This window comes from Brachyistius frenatus, unplaced genomic scaffold (genome assembly GCF_029030835.1).
Source record: "Brachyistius frenatus isolate BFR_SWC_R1_liver_20210118 unplaced genomic scaffold, ASM2903083v1 Contig_17, whole genome shotgun sequence".
NCBI lineage: Eukaryota > Metazoa > Chordata > Actinopteri > Embiotocidae > Brachyistius > Brachyistius frenatus.
In genome coordinates this window covers 5,290,425-5,315,021 of record NW_027210616.1, presented here as the reverse complement: position 1 = coordinate 5,315,021, position 24,597 = coordinate 5,290,425, and the positions used below count along the sequence as shown (strand labels likewise).

Genomic DNA, 24,597 nt, shown 5'->3' with positions numbered 1-24,597 from the left:
GAAAAGAGTATTTAACTCCCAGCTGCTTTAGAAGAGATTTGTAACAATACCGTGTCATTAAGCTGCTTAATCCTCTGGAGTGTACCCAATTTGGGTACGGCACAAAAAACAGCAATAAAAGAGTAAGAGAGCCTGTCCACACTCTAAAATTTCCAAGCTCCTGAGTACATTGTTGCAACTTTTTGACCTGCAAGGTCACAATTGTTTTTATTTTTGCCTGACAAAGACCTTGTCAAGCCATGTCAAACCATTGAACTAATAAAATCATGTAAGCTTGGTGCAGACAGCGTCTGGTTTGCTTTATATCAGTGTTCTCTACCATGTTTAATAAAGATTGTGTTTTTTTTTTTTTCTGCACGTACACTATATGTCATAGGTTGAACTGTTTCCTGAGCTGGGTTAATTTCCAGAAATGATGAAGGTGAAATGCCACATCCCATTTGATGGGTCTTCTATCATTAGCTTTTAATTGTCATAATGGGAATACGGTGACAGTGTGCTCTCACGTCACATCTGTCACTGATACAACAAAAAAGCTCTCCAAAAAACCTAATCAAACAGTAATTTACAGAGAAAGACAAGCATGATCGATGCGTTCTTTGAGGACTCAATATTTAATGGCTCAAGTAAAATTCAATGACAAGAAAAATCATTTCACCATATGGAAGGTCATTTTTTTTCATTTTTTTTTTCATAGATTTAAATGGGATATCTTACAAAGGCATGACAACACAGACTGTAAAGCTTTAACTGACCAATACAGATTTGCTGGCAAGCATCAACGCCTTCTCTCAAAGCAAACTTGACCTGACTCACTGATGACTAATTTACAAGCATATATTTAGGTCTTATATCATATTTTGATGTAGTTTTTTGTACAAGATACATTTGTGTACATAAAATACTCTGGCAAGGTGCATGCCAGTATACACACATACATAAACACACACACACACACGCATACGTGCAAGGGGACACACACACACTCTTGCTCACACACACATACAGGAGGACCTATAAACACATTCAAACATACTCTCATCAATATTATGCATATGTACCCATTTACATTACAGCAGAGATTGTCATCTCATCACTTCTTTTGTTTTCCCTTTTTCCTTTTTATGAACATTGTGAATTCCAGTATTTAGTCTGTAGCCTTTAGTCTTTACTGTATGTGTCTTTCTAGTTTTTAACCATTACTACTAGTTATTAGGGGTACTGCTATGTACAGTTTAAAATCCAGTTTACCTGACAGTATAGATATTGGATATTTGTGTGTGTGTAGAGGCATAAGTGGTACGCACACTTCACAAGGTTTGAATGTGTACTCTGCGTAACATTACTTTTGTTCCATAAGACAGAAAAACAGCGTAAACACCAATACTGACACTGATTCTAACGATGGATGCATGAACCACGTAGTCACTTGAATGCCTCGTGGAAGTCCAAACAGTTCATGCAAATAATGACACGGGTTGACATGGTTATCATGACACACATTTTGAGTAGAAAATATCTAAAAATAAAAAGGAATCTCCAGTTGTATGTATAGTATCTTATCCATTTCTATCATTAGGGCAGAGGGAATTAGAACAATATGAAAATAAGGGTGAGAGCAGAATCATGCAAAGTGAAAACCTGTGACCACTCAACATTTAGTCTTTTTCACTGTATGCTTTTTTTTTTTTTTTTTTTTTTAAAGATGACAACTTTAATCAGAGAAACCTTATCTAAAAATAATAGTATTAATAATGGACATTCATATGGTATGCTCCTTGTTTTAAAAAATAAATAAATAAAACACCATTACTTTTATTCTGAAAGGACATATGGTAAAACAAAATGGACCCAAGTATAAAATTAAAAAAAAGGAAAGAAATGAAAAGTTCATATTAGTATCAAAAGCAATATCCTACTGGTGTACATTCATGCAGTTATTATACTATTCCCTCTAGAAGTTGTCTTTCAATTAATGCAGCTGCTGAAACATTACAGTACATAGGAGTTATGTAGGCAGAGTAAGTTAAAACACAGTGAGGGTTACAAATAGGTAATATTGTGCTTACTGTACACGTGTGATTGGATAGAGTAATTTTAATACTCACATTTTTATTTCAGTGTGACAGTGTATTATGCCATACTTATTCCATAGATACACTCTCCCTTCATTTTACGGTTTTCTGTGTCAGATTTTTACACCCTCCACCAGCAGACAATGTCTATACTTATCGTGGTTAAAGAATAGGAAAGCTTCTTAAAAAAACCTGATTGTTATTTTACATTTTTAGTTTCACTGGAAACCTTCAACCAAGAATTTGTTTCCCCTACTTATTCACATAAGTGTAGACAGAGACTGAAAAGGCTTGAGGATTTCGAGGCAACTTTTTGATGACATAATATTAGTCAAGTGTTGGATCTGTGTTTGGCAGAGTGATACATTTCCAATTTTCCATGACATCCTGATGTATGTTCCCTTTGATATGTGCTCCTTTTGATTACAAATGTATTGTACGTACCATCTTTGTGATGCATGCCTGTCCTAACAAGGAAATAAGATGAAAAGTGATAGTGGGGAAAAAAAAGTATTAGTAAATGAGTTGAAATTGGATTCCCAAACAGGGACATTTTTATCAATGGATGTTTATAGGAGGGTTTATTTAAGTTGCCTGTTTTGAATTATATTCATTTTCATAATTGACTGAGGTGAAATTGAATTGCTCCTTTCCTCGTCCTTGACACTCTGTTCCTTTAAGTGATCATTTCACTGAGTCTCAGATAAATCCTCTTTGTAATGATAAGAGTCCTGATCTGAGAGAATGGGTGTGGCAGCAAAGAGCATACAAACACGATTTGCCTTGCGCCTTCCCTTGAGAAAACCATGTTGCATTATAGATTTAGGCCTGTCCCCAATTTGCAAGATGGTACGAGAAAATGAATCGCATGAATCATATACCTGATGATGTGGACACCTGGCTTGGATGTTACTGGAAAGAAAAATGGATATCAGCAAAGTCACTTATTTCTGTAGCAATAGATTATACTGCACCCAATCTGTTATAGCAGCAAGTTAGTCCGAAGTAGTTATTATCATCAGTACAATTTATACAGCCCGGCAGTGATGCAGGGTGTTTATGGAACCATGTGAGGGACAGCCTGCAGGGAATGCCTTTCAAATAGCGCCAATGTTTGTTCTTATGTTAACTTCAAAAATAGCATTAACATCAATAATTCAGTTGGACTCAGGGCCCGAAAGAAACTTTTGCACCCTGGCCGATTATTCCAGTGTCAACACCTAGTAAAAACTGATAGTAGAAACTTTGCAGCCTATCTTAGCTGTATGAAAGCACATGATAGTAATTAATAGTAGGGACATAGGTGTCAATAATATGGGAATAGAGGAAAAGTATAAAGCTGCTATTTTTGAGCTGAGCTTTGTCACCTTTTCACTGTCCCTGTACGTGCAGAGCATGTTGCCGGGTAGAGAAACCTCCTAACCACAATAAGGGTCGCTACTGAGATCACACATCAAAGTAATTAGACTGAGAATTTCATAATTGGCTCCAAAGCTGTTATGTGAATGTTTCTGAGCAGCAAAATGTGAGAAATAGAAACAAAGGGAAGAAAACAAAGGCTACATTTCCAAAATCGCATCTGTCTGCACCCTTTCAAGGCTAAGCTACTGAGATAATGCTAGGAGTGAACATTTTCTTAATGGAGTTGGCAGAGATGGAGCAATCACCATATGGTATACATCATGGGTACGCATTTGTGTGTGCACGTTTTTTTTGTTTTTTTTCTTTTCTCTGTGTTTTTATTTTGTGTACTGATCCATGGTGAAAATGTAAAATGCAAAAGATGAAGATGCAGTGCTGTCTACCATTGGCCTAGTTATGCTTTGTAGACATTTTCTTTTCTTTTTTTTTCTTTTTTTTTTATCCTTCTGCAGTCCCCTGACCAAAATAGACTTCTGAAACACGTTCAGGCATACAAAAGAAACATCTTCCCACCACCAAAAGAGTTTGTGTAACGTGTTATACAGAGCAATACTTCACTACAACTTGAACAGAAATGCCATCCACCCAGAGCTCATAATTAACATTTAGCCCAATTTAGCTCACTCAACACAAAGTACTGCATTTGCATTTGCATTTGCGCGAGGAAAATGATCTTTTTAGGATACAGATCCACTAAGCTGGGCCCAGGGAGCTTAACGTGGAAAGTGCCCTCTCTTATCACTAAGCAAACATCACCAGACTGAAAGCAAAATTCTCTTTTTGTTTTTTTTCTGTGACGGATCTACTTTGGTATAGAACTACCTTTTATTTATCATAAATGGGTCCGCTATGCCAAGCCTTACATTTCCTTACAAATGCTGAAGCTGTCAGATTAATTCCATGTGATTTTTTTCTGAATAGCATCATCACGATCTAATCCATTGTCAGATGTCTTCATTAGTAAAACTGAGCTTGAGTTGGTCATAGTTATTCAAATTATGCATACCTCCACACGTACGCATACATACTAGTCATAAAGTCGTCTATGGATGGAGTCACATGTATGTCAGGCCAATGAAGAGGTGTCTTTTGCTATTACAACTGGTGCTCGTGTAAGAAAGAGCTGCTGCCCCCGCCAGTGGGCGTCTGCTGCCCGGGAGAAGAGAAGCTCGCCAGGGGGATGACCTTAACGGGGTCCTCCTTCTTACTACTGCAGTGTCTATCCAGGGTGTTGTAGAACTGCGGCCGGTTGATCCCTTTGTCCAGTTCATCTTTTTTGGGCACAGACCTGCCCAGGGTATGGCGGCCATCCATGACCCCCATGCTGCCCATGTTAGCTTTTACTCCCCGGGCACAGCTCTGCTGGAAGCCAAAAGAGGTGAGGGTGGCGGTGATGCCGGCGGTGGTAGGGGTGGAGGTGGGGCTGTTGCTACCAGGACCCTGGAACTGGGCCAGGGCTGGGGGCATCCAGCAGCTGTCGGAGTGGCCCAGTATTAGACACTCCTGGGTACAGGTCTCAGAGGCCTCAGCCAAGGCTTTCTGCAGGTTTACCTCGATGGCTGTAAAAAGAACAGAGAAAAAAAGAGAAAGAAAACAACAGAGTTAATACAACAGGTCAGAACATAGAGAAAGTGCAGCTGGAATGCAGTGATTTTTTCCGGGGTGACGGAAAAGCCTGGAATGAACTCATGAATCATAATGCAAACAGAAGAAAGTTGTCGTGTTATCAGTGGTTGACCCACAAAATGTCAGCCTTTTAGTGAAATGAAAGTCGGTGATAAATGTTTCATTTCATCTTGTAATGAGAAAAACACCAGCAGAGCATTTAATTTCCATTGGTATTCCCATGACTCTGTCTGTTTACCTACAATATGCAATGAATTCCCTGTAGCTTAATTAGAGTTAGAAAAAATATGTCTTGCTGTTTGTGTCTCGGATTGGCTTTACTGTATTAAATATTTAATGAACGTCTTAACAAAGCATTGTTTATTTTAATCGCTGTCAATGTGACACCGTCAAACCGTTTGATCTTTCAGAAACTCAAAATCTAGTCATATAAGAAAATTCATACACAGCGAGTGCTGGAAAAAACAGCGTATTGTCCCAGGATCTTGTGAGCATTCTTAGCATAATAAGTACAATATTACCTATTGTGCCAGAATTTTGGTTGCAGACGTGGGAGGGAAGAAAGAGGGGGAAAAAAGAAGGCGAGTGGGCAAGGCCAAGCACTCAAACTATCTTATCTCATTATCTCGGCACTGACATCACATGTGGAATGAGTCTGGGATGAGGCCTCAGCATTGAGCCTCAGCAATAAAGCTTGTCATGCCAGATAATTAGAATGTAAAACAGTATGCACCAAGGCAACCCGCAGCCCGCAGTGTTATGTTTCCTAGGCCATGCAAAAGAAAGAGGGGTCCTCATTCAAACATCACATTGCTCCTCTAGGCCTCAGCTTCAAGCTGTCATGTAGAAATTATTTAGCGTATTTGCATAAGTAAGAATGCTATAAATAATTAAGTAACCTTAGACCCTGGTACACTGGAACGACTCTTTTCTTCACACACAGCTCTGCGTGCTCGGTGTACTTCTCTTCCACAAAAAAAAAAATCTGCAAATCTTCCCACTACCCTGTTTATTTGTTCTATATCAACAAAATGAAAATTAATACTCTGATTTTGTTATGGTAGCGATACCAGTCCAGCCTCACCAAACTACGTAGATTAGTGCACAACGGCTCAGTGAACATCCTTTTTTTGCCCCGAATCTCTGTGCTACCTTGGATTGAATATCACAGCGTCAACTTTAATTACGAGAGCAGTGTCTGAAAATGAATCGCCTGGTATAAATTGCGAGGATATATTTGGAGTGCTCACGTGAAGTCAAATCTGTCCTCTCCATATTGAACTGGAGCTGTGGAGCAGGAGTGTATAAATCCCCTGGGCGGTAAATGTGTCACCTTTCAGAGGGTCACTAACTTCATTAAGGCAAAAATGGAGGCTGCTTTCTCATTCTCTGAGCTGGCACAATAGGGCCGAGCCAAGTCTCGGTCGCGCCCGGACTCAATCTCTCTCCAAGTGTTTTCTGCTGTTGATGCGATAGCTTTTCGGGGTGCTGATGTTTTTGATGAGTTAATGCAATTAGCACCCAGACACAGAGATAAATGTCTCTTGTGTTTGTGGGATTTTGTCCTTCTTCCTTAAAGTTCATTGATTCATACAGCTGGAGGTGAAGCTGTCTTTAACATCGGCTGCTTTACAAATGACAGGTTATCTGTGGCATTGCGACTCTACACAGCTTGAACACGTAGCACTTCTATGTCAACAGCTTTCAATACCTACAAATTTTGCATGAAATATTTTCCAACCAGCCTCTCCAAAAGACACGGGGCTGTACTATTTTCTATTCCGGTGGGATAATTTGGAAAGGCGGTGGCGGGTTTGGGAGGGTGGGAGCACGGCGTGAGTGATGTCGCTGACAGCTCGTGCTGCTTTCGTCAGCTAGAGGTGTGCTGCAGCCTGCTTGTGATGCCGCTGTCTTTTGTATTCAGGGGAAACAACTGTACCCCACGGAGCTTTCGCTAGAAATCACACATCACTGACGCCACAGATCCCCTGATGCCACGAACATTCTTTTCTGCGTTCCCTTCAAGGAAATTTGAATGGCAGACAAGTGGGGATAATGGCAAACAATGGGGTGTAATAGACAGCACGAGCAAGATCAGACTTACTGTTCTCATCTGAGATGATTCATCTTTTCTGAGAGGTAGTGATGTGGTTGAAAAATAACTCTGATACCTGTTTAGTTGCTTTGTAGAGTCAACTGAACATCTAATAAAAGTTCAACTGCAATCACCTCAAATAACTGCCTGCTGCTGACTGAGAAAATTAAATAACGTTTGGTTCGTGTTCTGAGTCAAAAGAGCCTGCGAGCTAATTTGACTGCTTTCGTCATTCGGTAATCTGTTATCCGTGGTCTTGTGGTGTATTTCCAGACGCTGTATCACAGTTCTAGGTTTTCTAGTTGATCTTATGGCCATGCACAAGGTCAATACCAGCGGTAGCCTACAGCAATCTTGTTCTGCAACATCAACACATCTTTTGGCCAGCCACAGCCGCATCCACCTTCAGCTGACCTTACATTCATGCGGTCAAACATTACAGCATGTATAAACTTTGACCATGTGTAAGAAAGAGGTATGAGAATGCTGGGTGGCATGCAAAAGCATTACCCAGAAAGCTTTTTACCCCCCAAAAAATCAAACAAATTACAGCTTGAAATTTGTTTGGCCACGAGGCTGGTTTTACAGTGCAAATGGGGCTCTGTGATGGAAGTACTTGAAGTCTTTTAATTTAGAAATTTAATGCGGCTGGACAGAAGAACCGGAATGCCTTTTAATATTTTTTCATTTCAGTCAATTGAAAAATTTCCCCTTGCAGGATCAATAAAGTCCATCTGTCTGTCAGCCCGTCTGTCAGCCCGTCTGTCTGTCTGTCTGTCTGTCTGTCTCTGTCTATCTCTCTCTCTCTCTCTCTCTCTCTCTCTTTAAATGCCCAGGTCTTCACAACATACTGAGATATGTATATATACTTTTTTGTTGAGGCAGTTTTTCTGTTTGTGGTAGGCAAGGAAAAAGATCGGCACCAATATCACATCAACACCATTCAATCTATTGTAGTCCAGTAAGTGTGGATGGGTACCAAACGACAATGCTTTTACGGCACCGACCGAATTGCCTCAGTACTATCTACTTTGGAAAAATGCCTTGTTATTTGGTACCACATTTTGTTAAATGGGCTACATCCCACAAACTCAGAACTTTTGCTACGTTTACGCCAGAGTATTTCTCATCAGTGTCAGTGCGCCACAGCATTCACTAATTGTAGTCTCTATTTGGGAGGCCCGCCCAGGTTGATAAAGTCACTCAGTTTCAACTTAGGTTGGTAAATTTGACATTAGAATATCTATTTGCACTCTTTACAAACTCCTTTTTGGCCCTCACCTGTCTGAGTTGCTTGACCCTTATCTGCACGGCTGGCTCACTAGCGCCTTCTGTTACCATTTGGGGAACATCAGTAAATTGGAGCATCTTGTGATAGCGTCCATGTGAGCCGTTTTGAGGACATCTTTTAATTGTAGCCGCAGAAAAAAACCTGGGTTACACTCTGCATGAAAATTCAAGATTTGTAATGTGTAATGTAAAATATGTTTTTTTTCTAAAAATGGATTTCCTAAGATTGATATCATAAAAAAGTATGGTTCAAGAACTGTTATCAAAATCATGGTATCAGCACTGATATCAAGACATTTTGAATGAAAACCAGCCCTATGTAACGTAAAAGTTAAATACAAGTTTTTTGGAGCTTGATAAAACATCCTTTAAAAATAGCAAGTCTATTGTGTTGGATTGGATTATAGCACACAGTTGTTCACTTTATTTAGTCCGGCCTCTGTTCAAACACATTTTGTAATGTTCAGGACAGCTGGTATGCAGGTCATACACTGATAGTGATGACCTTTTAGGTATACCTTTAGTAATGAACCATCTCATAGAACAAATCCATGTTCAGATTTAAAGCACTTCACCCCCATGCAGTGGTAAATTTAAGATTAGGCCTATGCTGGTGACATTTGCTGCGTGTACGGCCAATTCTGTTCTGGTATTAAAATACCTTATAATGCCGAAATAATGAGCAGTAATTGAATTTTTGGGACCCATGCTGCTGCTTGCTAATGGAGAGGTTATTGTACACAGTATGCCACATGAAGATAATTGGTTACATTTCGGCATCTAATGTCGTAACGATTTAATGTATCCATTGGAAACAGTGCATGCCTCAGTCTCATGAGGTTGTTCATGTGCTACCTTACTAACTAGACAACTGCAATGTTGGCATTTTGTGCCTACATATGATCTCCATTAGGTCTCAGTTTTTTCTTTTTCCGTGATGGCCTTGAAATCCGCTAATGCAGATACACGTTGTGACTGGCAGAAGCACACACACACACACACACACACACACACACACACACACACGCGCAGCTATGATGCATATTAGCCAGCTGATTGGGGCTTCTCAGTACAATAGTACGAGATATTTAACATGACAGTTGATGGTATTTACTGACAGAGCTTGTTACATCTTGATGAGCTTCACATTAAGGTCTGCACACATATCACGATTCAACTCATTATTTCAGCATGCACAAACTCATTATTGCTAATTAAAAGGATAATTGCATGCATCTAGGACATTAAATTCTTCGAACAGCCATCAGGAAGGTGGAGGCCTCTGACTCATCCTACAGTGTTAATTGGTGAAGTCTTTTTTTCTTGCCTGAAACTTGCACGCCTCTCTGCATCAAACTCGTGCATTGTCACAGGATCACATCCTGCGCACTACCTCCGTGTGAGCATGCATGGTCATAGCCATAATGAAATTATCTTGTATATTTTGTTGTAATCTATGTGTCACATCTGCCAGCATCGACATTTTAAATGGTCTATTTTGTAAATCCAGCCCATCTGTATGAATTTATTGTTAATATTTTTGAAACATGGGCTTTCACTGTGCAACATAGCTGTTTTTATGCACTGCAATGACTACAGAGGGCATTTTTTCCTACTCGCATAGCATACACAAAATGTGAAACATTCATACATGTGCCACAATGTAAGTGTTTAGCAAATAAGCCTTTCACCACCCAAAGCAATCTCACTCAGCACTCTGGCCCTCTCAGTGTCAGTTAATGTGGGATCAACAGGTTTAATAGTGGCAGAAAAAGCAAGAGGCTTATAAAATGGAACGCTTGCCTTTCATCAAGAGTTGTGGAACCGTCCTGGAGTAATAGCGGTAATGCAACTATTAAATGTGCAAAAATATTATTATTGTTATCACATTATGTGTTCTTGTGTGATATGGAGGCAATGAGAAAGAGAAGGAAAGGGAAAAAAAAGACATGAGTACACAAGCACGTGTCTTGTGTCTGGTGGGAGACCAAAAGACAGTAATACAAGAATATGAGAGATTCTTTCAAATAAATAGAATCTCAGTAGAAATAATTGGGTTTGTAATTACCCAGACTTTATCACTTCACTCGGCCTTATGCCCACTCCAAACGTACAATCTGGATAAGCAAATGGATGGTCATTAATAATAATAGCGCTCTTAAAACCCCTTGGTGATGCACTGAAAAGGAGAGATGACATTACTTTCATCACAGCTCTGGCAATCATCATTTTGAAGGAGACAAACGTCTCACTTTTAGAATTACAAATACAAGGCAGCCCAATTACATGCTTGATGCATCTCACCACCCTCCCTGCTTTCTCGCGGATCGTATTTATGATGCACACTCGTGACTGATTCATAGTTTTGATAATGTGTACTCATATATGAACTCATGTTGTATTCAAGATGCTACAAACTCAGAAGAGACTGGTTTCTGAAGGAATGAGGATTATACGGCACATTTACAAATCCTGAATATATATTACTTTAATAAGGAAATAAGGATATGCAAGCTCTTAGATAAGGTCTCCGACTTCTCTGGAGAAAGCTTGTATCTATGGCAATCAGTCTGAAAACGAACATTTCGCTGCATGGCAGGCTCCAATGCTATTTGGTTTTCTCTACTTGTATCAGGAGGAGGTAAAGCATAATCCCTGGTGAAGGCAGTAAGAGCTGTCATTGTCACTGCGGCCAAGGGCACGGAGGAGGAAGTAAATATTCCATTGTAGCAATAAAAACTTGGCGTGCGCTTTGGAAGGCAGATCAGCTATGACACAGAGGTCAGCGGTGTTGTGTTGGAGGATGACGTGTGTTAAGATCTATAAGAAGATGTGCTGAGGTAAACAGCTTGTCAAGGCCTCTTTTAAATGGTATTTAAACAAGGTTTTATCGTAGGATGTGTAATAGAGCAATAGAAAAATCTCTATGACCTGTATTCATCTGCTGATCATTCTCATCAGTGGCAATAAGGTCAAAGACCTGCATACCGATGAATGGTAATGAGTTATAAGGGCGCAGTGGATTTTTCCGTTGAAACATAAATTGCAGAGCAGTTCTGTCTAGCAGTGATACAAAGCCAGATATAAGAAATGGGGGAGCTGTTGCTTTTTTACTTCTTAGAACAAATAGCACTGGATGTAATGAATGACCTTTTTTTAAGCAAGACAATGTGACGCAGATAAGAAGGGAGCAAGGTTGTCCATATATACTCTAGACTAATTACTTTTGATGCATTTACCGAGACGCTGCTGACAACGGCGAGTCTCTGAGCCACGTACGTATTTATCAGCACTTGCGGGACCTATACAGTTCCTCGCCTGTAATCCATCTAGCCTTGTCTTCTCTCGACCCCTTTTGCTTTCCAAGTGTTTGACCCATTGTAACGGAAAGTAATTGCAGGCAGAAAACAACATCTAATGATTACTTTATCTGGGAGTCTGAGAGAGAGTGAAAAGTCACAGACAGGTACTTTCAACAAAAGGAGGAGGCCTTTTTGTTCCCGACACACAATTTCAGACAACAAAGAATATTATTGACTTGGCAGAGATTAGAACACCAAAACAAATAACAAAGCACAGAGAGAGGACAAAGTGCACAAAGGGAGAAAGGATCTCTCGAACAACCATGTGCCAAACCCTTGCTTCTTTCTTTTTGTTGCCATTGATTAAAAGTATGTTGTAGGTTGAAGCACCCATTTCGCCATTGAGAATATACAAGACACCAAATGTAGACTTAATTCAATGTAAATTCCTTTATCTGCACATCACCTGTGTCAAGGGTAGAACAAAAACACCTCAAATTTTGATTTAACCCCAACATAAAATGTTTACAAAAAACCCCCCAAAAAACGACTCCAACAAGCACCATTGTGTGATTTCCATCAACAGAGAGCACAGTTGGGATGGTAGAAACACAGAAACAGTTTTCTTACACTCGACTTTTTGTGTGTGACATTGGTTGATTACATCTCCTTCATTATGTCTGGACCACTATTGGGCCTCCCCACCCGAGGAGGAGGATGCCGGTGTCACCATCAACACAATCAGGCCTGGCCAAATACCCAGCATGGGCCAGATAGATGAGAGGTGCAAACACCATAACAATCTGCAATCAGCGCTCATCACCACAATGACACACAGAGGAGGAGGCACACAGTTTCTATGGGGGGTAGAAACACAATCATGTCGGTCCAACCGCCGTACACCCCCCACCCCACCCCACACACACACACACACACACACACACTGATTCTCCCAGTTTACAAATCTTATACAAGGCAATACATTAATTCTCTGTTTTTGTAAATCTGTACTTGTGCAGGCGCTGAATGATACTGCAGATATACTGTACAGGTGTGCTGTTACTGACAAGGAAGCAATACATAAATGTATATTTATTAGACAAAAAAAAATGGAATCCATCTTAAAATTCATTGCACATAGATGAATGTCTTAATATTTCCATAGGGGTGTAGATAATGTGAGGTCTGTGAAATGAAAATAACAAAGTGCAGAATGAAAAGAAAATATTTTAGAAGGATTAAGACAGAAAGGAAAACTGGCTGATTAAGTGGGACCTGACAAAGCAGTCTGATGTTTGCAAGAAGATTGGATTATTCCAGCAGGAATACTATCTAAACAATCATGATTTTTAGGAAATGACTTTGATCTAAAAATGTAAATGTCACTTGTAACACTCTTGGCTTTCCTTTTAAAATCAAAGTAGACGCTGATTTGAAGCATAAGCAAGTCCTCAAAGAATTAAACCTGTTGCTTTAGGAGCCAGTAACCGCTGGATATTTTCAGAAAATGGCTAATAAAAAACAAAATGAGGCCCCCGTTTCGCATGATGGAAAAGAGACTGGAGAGACGAACTGTAGAGCAGGGGAACGTGCTACATCCCCGTGTCATGTAACAAGCAAATTCATCACACTGACCCATTGCCCCCAATTATTATGGAAAACAAGAATGAATCAAATTAACATTGAAGAAGCTCTTGGATCTGCCGGCCTGCCCGTATAGCCGACGGATACAGCAGGAGGAAAAGAGAGGGTAATAAACAAGGTGCCAGTGTATATGCTATATATCTTGCAGTCATTGATGATTAGCTCTGTTTTCCCTTAGCCATACATTACTGTTATTGCCTCCATGGCCAGGCAGATAGGAAGTGGATACAAAGGCATCGTGAAGCCCATCTTTCAACTGATAACTGGCAGGCTGAAAACAACTCAGCACCAGCGGCAGCATGATTTCAGAGCAGGGTGAAAATTGTAATCTCTTATATGACAGTGCTGAGAGGAGGACCTTATGTACAGGTTTTGTTGTGTTTTTCTAGGATGTTGGTTTATTGTACGGTGAGGTATTTCCGAGTGAAAATCATTCAGTGCGGTCACAGAAAAGGAGTCTCTCTTCAGATGTCAACAGCTCAAGTCCGGGTGTTTTGTCCTACTAGGCAATCCTGAAAATGTGTAATCTGTATGAGGTGTCAGTATCAGAGGCAGACACTCACGCTATCCCTTTTTCTCCTTCCTTTTCTTTCCCCGACTTCAAAATATTTTGCAGACAGCTTAGGCATGAATGCAGAGTCTATACGGTATTAGTCACAGTCATTAGTGATGAGCAAAGTTACATTTGCAATATCAATGTGTTGTGTAGCATGGTAAAGGTTTTAATATGAGGGGCAGACTCTCTCCACATCCCCCTGAGCATGTACACTTTAAAGGTTTTCCTTTTCCAAAGCGCCATAGACCCTCCTCCGGGGACAACTATTAATTTTTCACTGAAACCTCCCCTGAATAATGAATTCTGTCCTATTTATACGCTGTGATAAGTCCACTGAATGTCTAAAAAGGGGTTATCGTGAAAGGGGTAAGGCTTTCAGAGAAAGACCTGTTCCTGCTTAACATGTTTAATTCATCCGCATCGCCATGTTCTCGAAAGCAGAAAAAAAAAAAATCATATAATGTATCACCGGCAAACATGAAAGCAGACACAAGCAGCACATTCAATAAATCACAGCTTTACTTTTACTGTTTTGATGTTGACTGTCACAATCCTCCACCCAAACACCAGTCGCTGAAAGTTCAGATATATGCTTTTTACTCCTCCAGGCCCCGGCTGACAGATACACTCGCACTAAAATCACGGAGGTACTCAGTGGCTTGTGTTAATGTCTGTCACTACGCACTTTATTTGGGGTGTGTTGAGTGCAGACATTGTCAACTAAAAATCACATCAGAGAGAGCGACAGATACAGATAGACACATGGAGGGAGAGAGACTGAGAGTGGGTAAAATGGGGGTGGTGGGTGTGAGTGTGGGGGGGAGGGGGGGGGCGTAAAGTTAAGCCCATAAATAATGCAATAAAAAAACAGATCATACTTCAAAATCTGCAGAAAAAAAAAAAACATCAGGTAGAAGAGACAAACATTTCTGATACTTAAGATACTTTGATACCTAAAATAACTGTTGCTCTCGTGACTTCATTACTCCAGGATAGAAAATGCCTCATTTCGCTGTTGTTTGTATCGGCACTCTAAATGAACCAAACTATTCATTACAGTTTCCCTGTCAGACCAAATAATCTTCATGCTGTCTCATCATAAAAGCTCTGTCTCTCCCACAAACACCATTAACTGGCATTGCAGACAGTATCACGCATTGTTGTGGCATTGTAACGCATGCTAAAGATGTGTGGTGATATTCAACATTATGTCAGTGCAAATACAATTGTTTCTATGGCTGGCTATTGAACTTTGATACTTTTGTGTCATCAACTGAACTGCTTCGATACTATCAAACACGTTTTACATGTTTTTCCAGAACATGCGACCCACCCAGTTCGATGAAACAAACCAGTTTCAACTTCAATAAATCTTACATTGGAACGCCTTATTTCATAATTTTGAAAAAATAATTTTGGCCACACGCTTGGAGGCTTCTCTGTGACCAGCCGGCTATCTAGCATCTACCAATAGACAGCATGTGAGCTAGTTAGGGGCCATCTTAAAATTTTTGCTGAAACAAAAAAACAACCCGACCCCACAAACACACCAACACTTCAAACCGCATGAAAATGAAATATTTGTACCATAATGTAATTTCCTTTTTGATTTCATGGAAAAATTAATTTTTGAAAATTAAACGAGTTTACGAATGAAAGAAAAAGTATTGTTTAGGAAGCACTATTGAAGTCAAGGTGTCAGCACCAATATAGACGATTTTTGAGCAACACCCAGCACTAATTATAATTAGTTTTTGGTTACATTCTGTTCAGTTATATGCTGAGGAATTGCATTCACATTTGAATTACTGATCATAGTAATGGCCGTGCCTACTTCCTAAAAATAATTTGTCTTAGTCTTGCTAATTATATATTTGTTTCAGTTAAGTGTCATTGTTTTTTATTTGATCTAAATATAATGTTTTCATCACAAGACAATCAAACCAGTTGGTCTTGGAAACTCATTTCTGCCTTCATTTATTTGGTGGCAAATCTAGCAACTCTTCTTTGGCTTTTAAAAAGAATTTCTTTTAAAATACAAAGGGCAAAAGCAGAAAGTAGGTTCGCTGATTGTGTTCTGCCTGTGATGATGAAGAGAATACTCCAGTGGTTAAAACTGTCCACAGAGAAGGAGACAGTGAAAATAGACACAACTACTTTGCACTATAGAGACTGCATGCAACCCATTGACCTCAATGTCTTTTATACTGTTTAGCCCACAGCGCTAACTATCAGATATTAACATCCCGCGTCTTTGATTTTGCGCGGCTGTCATGCCCTGAGGACATGTGTACATGTATTTTGTCCTGCGGTGACAGCCTCTCTGTGTCAGTTGTTTGGTCGCTCTCTAGCACGACAAACACCCGCAAAGAGGCAATGGTGGTCTTTGTATGTCGCATTTCTTCTGCGTGGCATTTAGTGTCTGGTCTGTTGTTGACATGTCTTAGCCGAGCCGGGGGATTTCATGGAGAGACAGAAAGTTAGCAAAAAAATAAATAAAATAAAGTCCTGGATGTCACGGGCATGTCCGGGTGTTTGTAGAATTGCGGGAGAAAATTGCCAGGGCTTCCTGGCTCATAACTACCACCACTCCTGCTACGATGACATCACTACAGCCAATTTCATCCTGCACTTTATTTTAAGCTACCGTGTCTGTGTGTGTGTGTGTGTGTGTGTGTGTGTGTGTGTGTGTGTGTGTGTGTGTGTGTGTGTGTGTGTGTGTGTGTGTGTGTGTGTGTGTGTGTGTGCGTGTGCACGTCCTCTGTGCGTGCGTGTGTGTGTGTGTGTGAGTGAAACAGAAACAGGCTCTCTCTATGTAATTCAGTGTGTGAAAGCACCAATACCCATCTCTATGATAATTTCCTATTCACCATGAGCAAAGACAGCAACACTGATACAATTCATTTCCCCTTTATTGACCGGTGCGGAAATGTGGGGCCCGGCAGAAGTGACTTCTGAAGTCTTTCGGGGCTGAAGGTTGGTGGAGTTTCTTTTACGGGTGGTAGGAGAAACCCACTTGTACAGGGTAGATCGTTTTGGGACCCTCGCATCCATGATGGTGTATTTTCCAGACACAACAGGTTTAGTGTCCATTAACATTTAGCGGCTTCTTCAGTTTTGCATGAGATTCAATTCCAAAAAGACATGTGCCTTTTTTTTTATAAAAAAATAATTGTCCAGTCATCTCTATAAACCTCTGGCAAAGTTTCAGTATCATTTATACTGTTTGCATTCCTTGTTTGACTTCCGTGTGTGTGTGACATCCTGAGTCAAGTCCAGTCAATCACAGTGACATTCAATTCACTAGAATTGATGACTTGCCATTTTTTATCTCGGGCCCGATGTCCTTTTTATTTTTCTTCATCCCTGACTCTTCCGAGCTCCACCCTGACATTGCTAATTATTTCAAACTATCAGGTGGACAGTATCAATTTTCAATTAAATCTCATCCTCTCCACTGACCTTGGGGTGGAAAACAAGATTTCTCTCTCAGCCCTGAATAGTTCCTCTGGCAGTTATGGGTGGCATTTAAGATTTAAACTCAATTTGAGCCTGACTTCAGTGAATACACAGCGAGACAGAAGTGTGGTCTGTATATGTATTCTAGTAACACACTTATGTGATAATTGAGAGGGGCCCAATTAAAGCTTCAAGGCATAACCGGCTACTCCAACACACCCCAGGGTAGCTAGGAAGGACAGATTTATTAACCATATGCTGCTAATTTAGCTTGTCTGTGGGTTATGAATCTTAATATACCGATGTTAAGATGACATATTAGGTGATGGTGCGCAGACAATTTTTTGCTCACAGTATCAACAAGAGGGTAAATATAGCTGTAGACTGATAACTGTAGATGCATACAATTTATAACAACGGATCAAAATAATATGTTCTGCAAAAACATGTTCTGTAGACTGCGCTGCTAGAAAACCCCCCCCCAAAAAACAGAGATCACATGTATGTAAGAAAAACAATTACGTGATATTGACAGCCAGTGCAATCAAAGGCTCCCCTGCCAGACTCAATGAGGTGCCAATCAACTGAGTGTCTCTGCCTCACATTGCTGCCGCTGCTGCTGCCTTTCATTTCAGTGTCAGAGGAGATTCTACCGTAGTGAATCATCAGTCAATAGCTCAGAGCTGATGGTTAATGCTGATTGATGACATTCAGCCCCCCCCCCACACCCAGCATGCCCACCACCCTCTCTCAACAGTAGCTCCCATCTACAATAAACAGTGATCATACACACTAAAATCAGGAGAGATTATTATTATTGTTATTATAATCATTATTATTGTTACTGTTATTATTATTTCTTGTTGTTATTATTATTTGTTTTAGAGTCAGAGTCTTGTTTACATCCAAAAACAAAAAACTAGCTTTAAAGCCTCTGTCACCGTGTTTTGATGGCTTTATTGTTCCCCTTCGCAAGAAACTGGTTGTTCATCAAATGGTACAAAAGGTCGTCCATGATTGATTTAAGCCATAATTAAAATGATTATCAAAATAAGTGATGAAGCACCACAAGGTTTTTCCTTATTGTCCCATGAAATAACGTGTACAAGAGTGTCATTCAAAGAATGGCATTAGCCAACACAATGTGCAGGCACTGACAAACAACTTAGTGCATGCATGTAATTAAAATTATTCTATCAAACTTGACATTTCTATCATCACAATACTCTGCCTAGCCTCTTCCCTTCCCTTCACCTTTGGTGACTTGCTCATGAGCAGAATAATAAAACAAGATCTTCCCCCTCGGCCAAGAAAAAGATCATTTCCGTGGAAATATCGTAATGTGAATTTATGTGAAACATGACAATAGTAACCTGAAATAGGCACTTTCTAACCCAGAAATGTCAAGCAGGAGGAGGAAAATTGCAACAAAACATAGGTATAATATTGAATTGGCAAGGAGTGTGAGCCATAGAAAGAAAATAAAGTGGTTCTCTCACCCTCCTTCTGGCTTTGTCTCTACTCTCTCTGTCTCTATGTCTAGTTACTCTTTGCTTTCGTTTTGCTGTTGTCTTTCTATTTTTCTAGACTTCACTCTCATCTTGAGACAATTTCAGGTATTCTGTGTTATTAAATGCATGCGTTGGATCAGGGAACGTCCTCCGCTGGTTGTCCATAATACAAGGAAAAGGCATTAGGTGATACAGTTTAAGAATGTAAACATAATGTTGGACATCATCCGATATCATCCTGACACTTAGAGTCATACTGTAGCTCTCAGTCAACATGTAGAAGTCAGACTCAAGGAAGGCTTCGTGTTAACATATCCATCTCTTTGACAAGTATAATTCTAATACTAATTTACTAATTTGCAAGCATGTGACCCGAGTCATTTCTATTCATAATTCATTCTGGACATTTAATCAGACTTCATAACTCACCTTGAATTAAAAAAACAACAACACTGTGCTGTTGTTCAAGAGGCCGTAAAGCAAACTGTATGCACTGCTGTAACAAATTCAACAGTGTGTTCAGTGCTTTGAGACAGCGAAGAATGTGTCTGGCTCCCATCCCCTTCATTTCAATTGCTCTATAGGTCTTTAAGAGCAAGGTGGGACAATTACCATTTAAAGTGGTTAATGTGCCCCAGCTGGTATTTACTTCCATTTTCATCTGAAATATTATTCATTGTCATTATTAAACATGTTGAGAGCACTTCCCGGAGTTTGCTGGCTATATTGTAGCTACATCTTAGCCTCAAGTGGTGATAAACAGACTGAAAGCTGCCAAACCCAAGTGGCAAGAGGGGAATAATCATTAAGAAACAGCTTTCTTGAAACACTTACCCTGTCAAAAACAATTATCAAGAATTGAAATGCTATAAGGAACAAATCACAATGATATTCCATTTGTGACACCCGCTCCCTTTCTACTTCTCATCCAGTCTGCACTTCACAGTAAACACAACAAAGAATTGTAAACTCTACTGGCAGAAAAAGAAAGGGTATTAATTTTTCAACCTGGAAACTGTAAACTGAAAATACCTGTGAAGTGGATAAATCTGTCTGGGGGAGACATGTATTTTCCCCCTTCCTTGTGTCAACACAACTTCTTTTGAGGTGTGCAGCGATGTCTGTATGGACCTGATAAGTCTCTTATTCTCAGCAAAGAGTAATTTGCAAAATGCAGACGGCTGTACACAGACTCTTCACATTGTTAATTAAATCATTCTGCCTTTGATGTTTTCTCAGGTTTTAATGGGAAAATAACAAAATTAAATAGGATGCTGTCTTCCCTCCTCATGAAAAGAATGATCCATGGATGCTACATCAATTATTGGAGCTGAAATACTATAAATAAATTAAATTAACCGTAAATAAAACTGCATGACTTCCTGCTGAAAGCAAAGTATTGTTTTTCTTTCAATCTGTCAAGACACTGGCATTTGAAGAGACAGGGATATGTTCTTCACATTCATTTGTACCTCATACCTGTTGCCAAACTATTATGAACCCTATGATCAGGCAGCAACCATGTGTGTGTACAAATTAATTCTTGTCTATTCTTGAAAACCTATTATTTAAAATCTATGCAAGACAAGCAACAAGCAGATTTTTGTTTTTAGTCTTCGCAAGTTTGAACGTAGCCCTGTGATGGACTGGCGATCTGTCCAGGAGCTGGGATAGGCTCCAGCCCCCCCGTGACCCTATTCAGGATAAAGTGGGCATAGATAATGGATGGATGGAAGTTTGAACGTAATCCATCTTTTCCCTGAGACATTTTAGATCTATCAATATTACAAAATTCACATTTACTCGCTGATGTATGTAAGATGTTTGGAGCCCGGTGATTGTGATTATATTTATCAGATTACAGCTTTCACACACCCATTCCCCTCCTCCCTCCTCCTACAACTTGTCTCTTAATTTGATCAATACAGATGAGTTTCTCTCCATAATAAAATCCACACTCAATCAAAGGTTTGTCAGTGGAAAGGTCAAGCAATAAAAGGAGACTTTGTGTCAGGAAAAAAAAGAGACACTGTGTAATTAAGTTTACTCAAAAAGAGGCAGCTAAGCAACACTCCTGCTGAAAAAGTACGATCCAGTATATTTTGTTTAGTCAATAACTTCCTGGGCCACAAATATGCTGGGAGTATTACATGATGACCTTTGCACTAATCAATCCACGAACACTTTGGGTCTAAAGAGTAAAGTCTACAAATCAGGCGGGGAGAGTGTGTTTTCTAAGTAGGGTCAAGCTGTTAACAGAAAACTGCCCCTCAGGTGTTAATGGCAGGCTGATCATCTGAATAGTTAGTGTTTTGGTTATTGTTCCAACCTCTAATTACTTCCAGGGCTCGTCTTTGAAAAGGTAAATATGAGTTGGGCCAAACTGTACATCTCGCTTTAATGGTTCAATGTATAATTTATTTGTTCTAATTTGCAAAATGTCACCAATAAGAAGTCCAAAAAAATTTCGAAAGAAAAAAAGATCTCGCTTTTATTGTTTCCTCTACAATGTGCCTCATTATCATGGCAGTTATAAAATAAGAAATTAAATGACACATTTATATCAGCAAATACTCCTAAAACATGCAACATGTGGCAAAATTAATCAAAAGTTGAATGTCATGAACAGATAAGACACATCAATATTTACTTTTATATCTAATCCTGTACATGCACCAAAATCAGTAAATCAGATTAAAGATGAGTGAATCAGAAATATCAAGCAAATTACATCATGTTATAGTATGATGTCCTCAAGTCTTTGCTATAATCTGCCAGTAGAGGGCATATAGTCTCCTTCTGTGTCTCCATTCAATGTCTTGCTATAACTTAAAGTTACTTAAGACTTCTGTAATGCTGCTGCTAAGCCTACTGATGTGCTGTATGGTCAGAGGTACCTCTACAGGGCTCTGTGTTGCAGAATGATACGAGTAATACATCCACTCTACTACATACTGTGCTGTAGCAGCGCACAAGGGGAAGCAACAGACACACATAAACCCCACCATCACAAAATGTGCAGTGGCTGTCTCCACTTGACAGTATGCTGATTTTTTTTTTTTTCTTGAATAGCCACAAAAGGAAAAATAGCAGAAATTACTAGACATATTGTGTCAATTATGGGATAATTTAGGTGCATATCACATGTATCACAGTAACAGCCTTAATCAGCCTTACACTAACAAAGAAGTTCAATAGCGCAGGTGTTGCAGCTGAGGTTGGATTATTTCAAGATATCTTGTAAGATTACGAAGGTGTGAGGCACCTGCTTAAATGATAGGTCCTGCTTCTCGTCTAGCCACATATGTCCAAAGGCAACTTGACAGCTTGGCCCCACAGACAGGCCCAAGATTAATGATTTGTGACAGCTTCAACGAGCCAGGATATGAACAGTCATCCTGCAGCCATTACATAAGTAGAAACAGCTGTTGTTTCGGCAGAGGCTTTGATTTCTTACTGTAGCTGCTCCTTTAGTGGAAGCGTGGCAGGAGAGGGGACCCCCTGTCACATACAAATAGGCTGAACAATATTGTGGAGGCAGTAGGTTTTGCAGAGAGCAAGCAGGGAGGTTGCAGCACTTTCAACAGACCGGGACAATGAAACGCTCTAATGTCCACTCTTCCTTGCACCCCTTAAATATTGAGACATCAATGAAAACAACAAACTGTCGTCATGTAGTCTATATTGATGGCTTCGAAGGATCCTGCCAGTGCCTGTTGTGTGATTATAACAGCTTGAATTATGTTTGGCGGTAATTCTGCTGCTCAGACTATGTTGTGATTAGCATGGGCATAAATGGAGCTAGATTAAACCCAGTTGGAGAATATAGTGAAGGAACTGCAATTAGACACAACATTATTCCCTTTGTATTTGATTCTGAGAACATTGCCTTGTTCTGCCACAATAGGATTTAGATAGTCCCATTGTGATGACAGCCTATTTTCAAACCGAGTGGATGTATAGAACATGACGAACCACTTTGTTTCACCAGGACAAAAGACAGTCTCGGGCTTGGCATGTGCTTTCTGACACCGTCTGCTTGCTATTTCGAAGTCTTTTCTTTCTAGATCACCCTAAAGAGCTACACAGAGGAGCTTCGAATGGATGAAAACAGTTTGGAGATTGCTTTGTATTGAAGGTACAAATGCCAGGTTGAATCCTTTTTGAATGACCATCGAATTTAAGTTGTTACATCATCACTCTTTTGTTGTGCGCTTTCATGCAGTTTTGTGATTCGGAAAAAGAAAATACTGTTCATAATCTTCATTCAACAAATTGCAATCGTTATGTCCGTACATTATAATGTACTACACTACCAAGGCTAAATACATGTTTTCAGGGAAAAGCTACACATCCCTAAAACAATTAGCCCCCAGCCGCCAGTTGTACAATTCTGCATCACATTTGCAAGATGTCATAGTCTGAGTTTTCATGTCTGCATGCGCTGTCCTTGTTTAGGATTCAGCAGATGGAACCATGGGATGGAGGTTATCAGCCATCCCATTCCCCTCTGGACTGTAATTCGTTGTCGACAATGTGCTATGGACCCTAAAGGCCTACCATCTGCTTAGTTTCACTCCTTCCAAAGGTGAGAAATTTCAAACTCCCACCTGGTTGATATTCTGGCCCAGCATGCCGCCTAGTCACCAGTGACAATTGCATATTGTGCAAAAAAACCCCATTGTATTTACACTGTATGCAATCAAGTTATTCTGAAATATCAATAACTAAAATACAATTAACTTGGCAAAGTAGCCATTGAAATTGAAGACAGGGTAGTCTTAAAGAGCAGTGTTTTAAGGATTACAACACAGAACATTTCCACTCAACTCAAATACAGAAAGAAACTATAAATTGAGCTATTGATCTACCCCGTTAAAACTGATATCTCAAAGTATTTTTTGATCTTTACCACTGATCAGAAAATAATGTGTATGAGGTGGATTTTTTTCTTTAAATCATAGGTGTTCAGTTATTGTATCCTGTGGTCAAATTTAAAACTTTAGTGCTTGTGTGATATTAGGTACTGCAGAACCTTCACTTCAGCTCAACTTCAGCAAGTTTAAAGTTACCAAGATTTGAATAAACCAGCACATTTATATGCTTTGCCAATGAAACGTTCACAGAGGAAAATTATTTGATTTAAAATCTCTTCTGTACAAGTCTAAAATTTTATGTTTGAAGGTGCTGAGCACAGCACAACTTAAATTAGGCAGGTGGTGGTCTCACAGTCGCCCGTGGGGGAAAGGAGTTTTTCAGGGCTGAAACACATGTCACGTTGCTTACGAATCATCACTGTGTTGAGAGATTGCATTTTGACAGGCAAGCCATCCCTTAATCTTTGGTCAAATCCGTTTGCCCAGTCGATGTGACCAAATTTGTTTTCTTTGTCTGCCTTTGTGGGAGCACAGTTAGAGGTGGGCAGTGAGATTTACACACAGTTTTATAATCTGATCAGTCTGGAATAAGTTGAATCTCATACACTCTGTTATGTTTCATTTAATTTAGTTGTTTTTCTTGGTTTTAAAAAATGTATGGTGTGATCAGTGTAGAGATGAAGATAATTCATATTTTCTAAATTTGAGCTGGGAACTTTATTATATATTAATTTAATAAA

At 39.7% G+C, this 24,597-nt stretch overlaps 1 protein-coding gene across 2 annotated transcripts in view; it reads right to left on the bottom strand.

Annotated features, from left to right (window-relative positions):
• Positions 1-595: 595 nt before the first annotated feature.
• The window catches only part of pcdh11 (protocadherin 11), a 128,187-nt gene continuing 104,185 nt past the window's right edge, over positions 596-24,597 (bottom strand). For both annotated transcript variants that reach the window (XM_069694510.1, XM_069694511.1), the window contains one exon: positions 596-5,056. In XM_069694510.1, the coding sequence (XP_069550611.1) occupies positions 4,593-5,056 (464 nt within the window). In that variant the 3' untranslated portion in view covers positions 596-4,592. The remainder of the gene's footprint in view (positions 5,057-24,597) is intronic.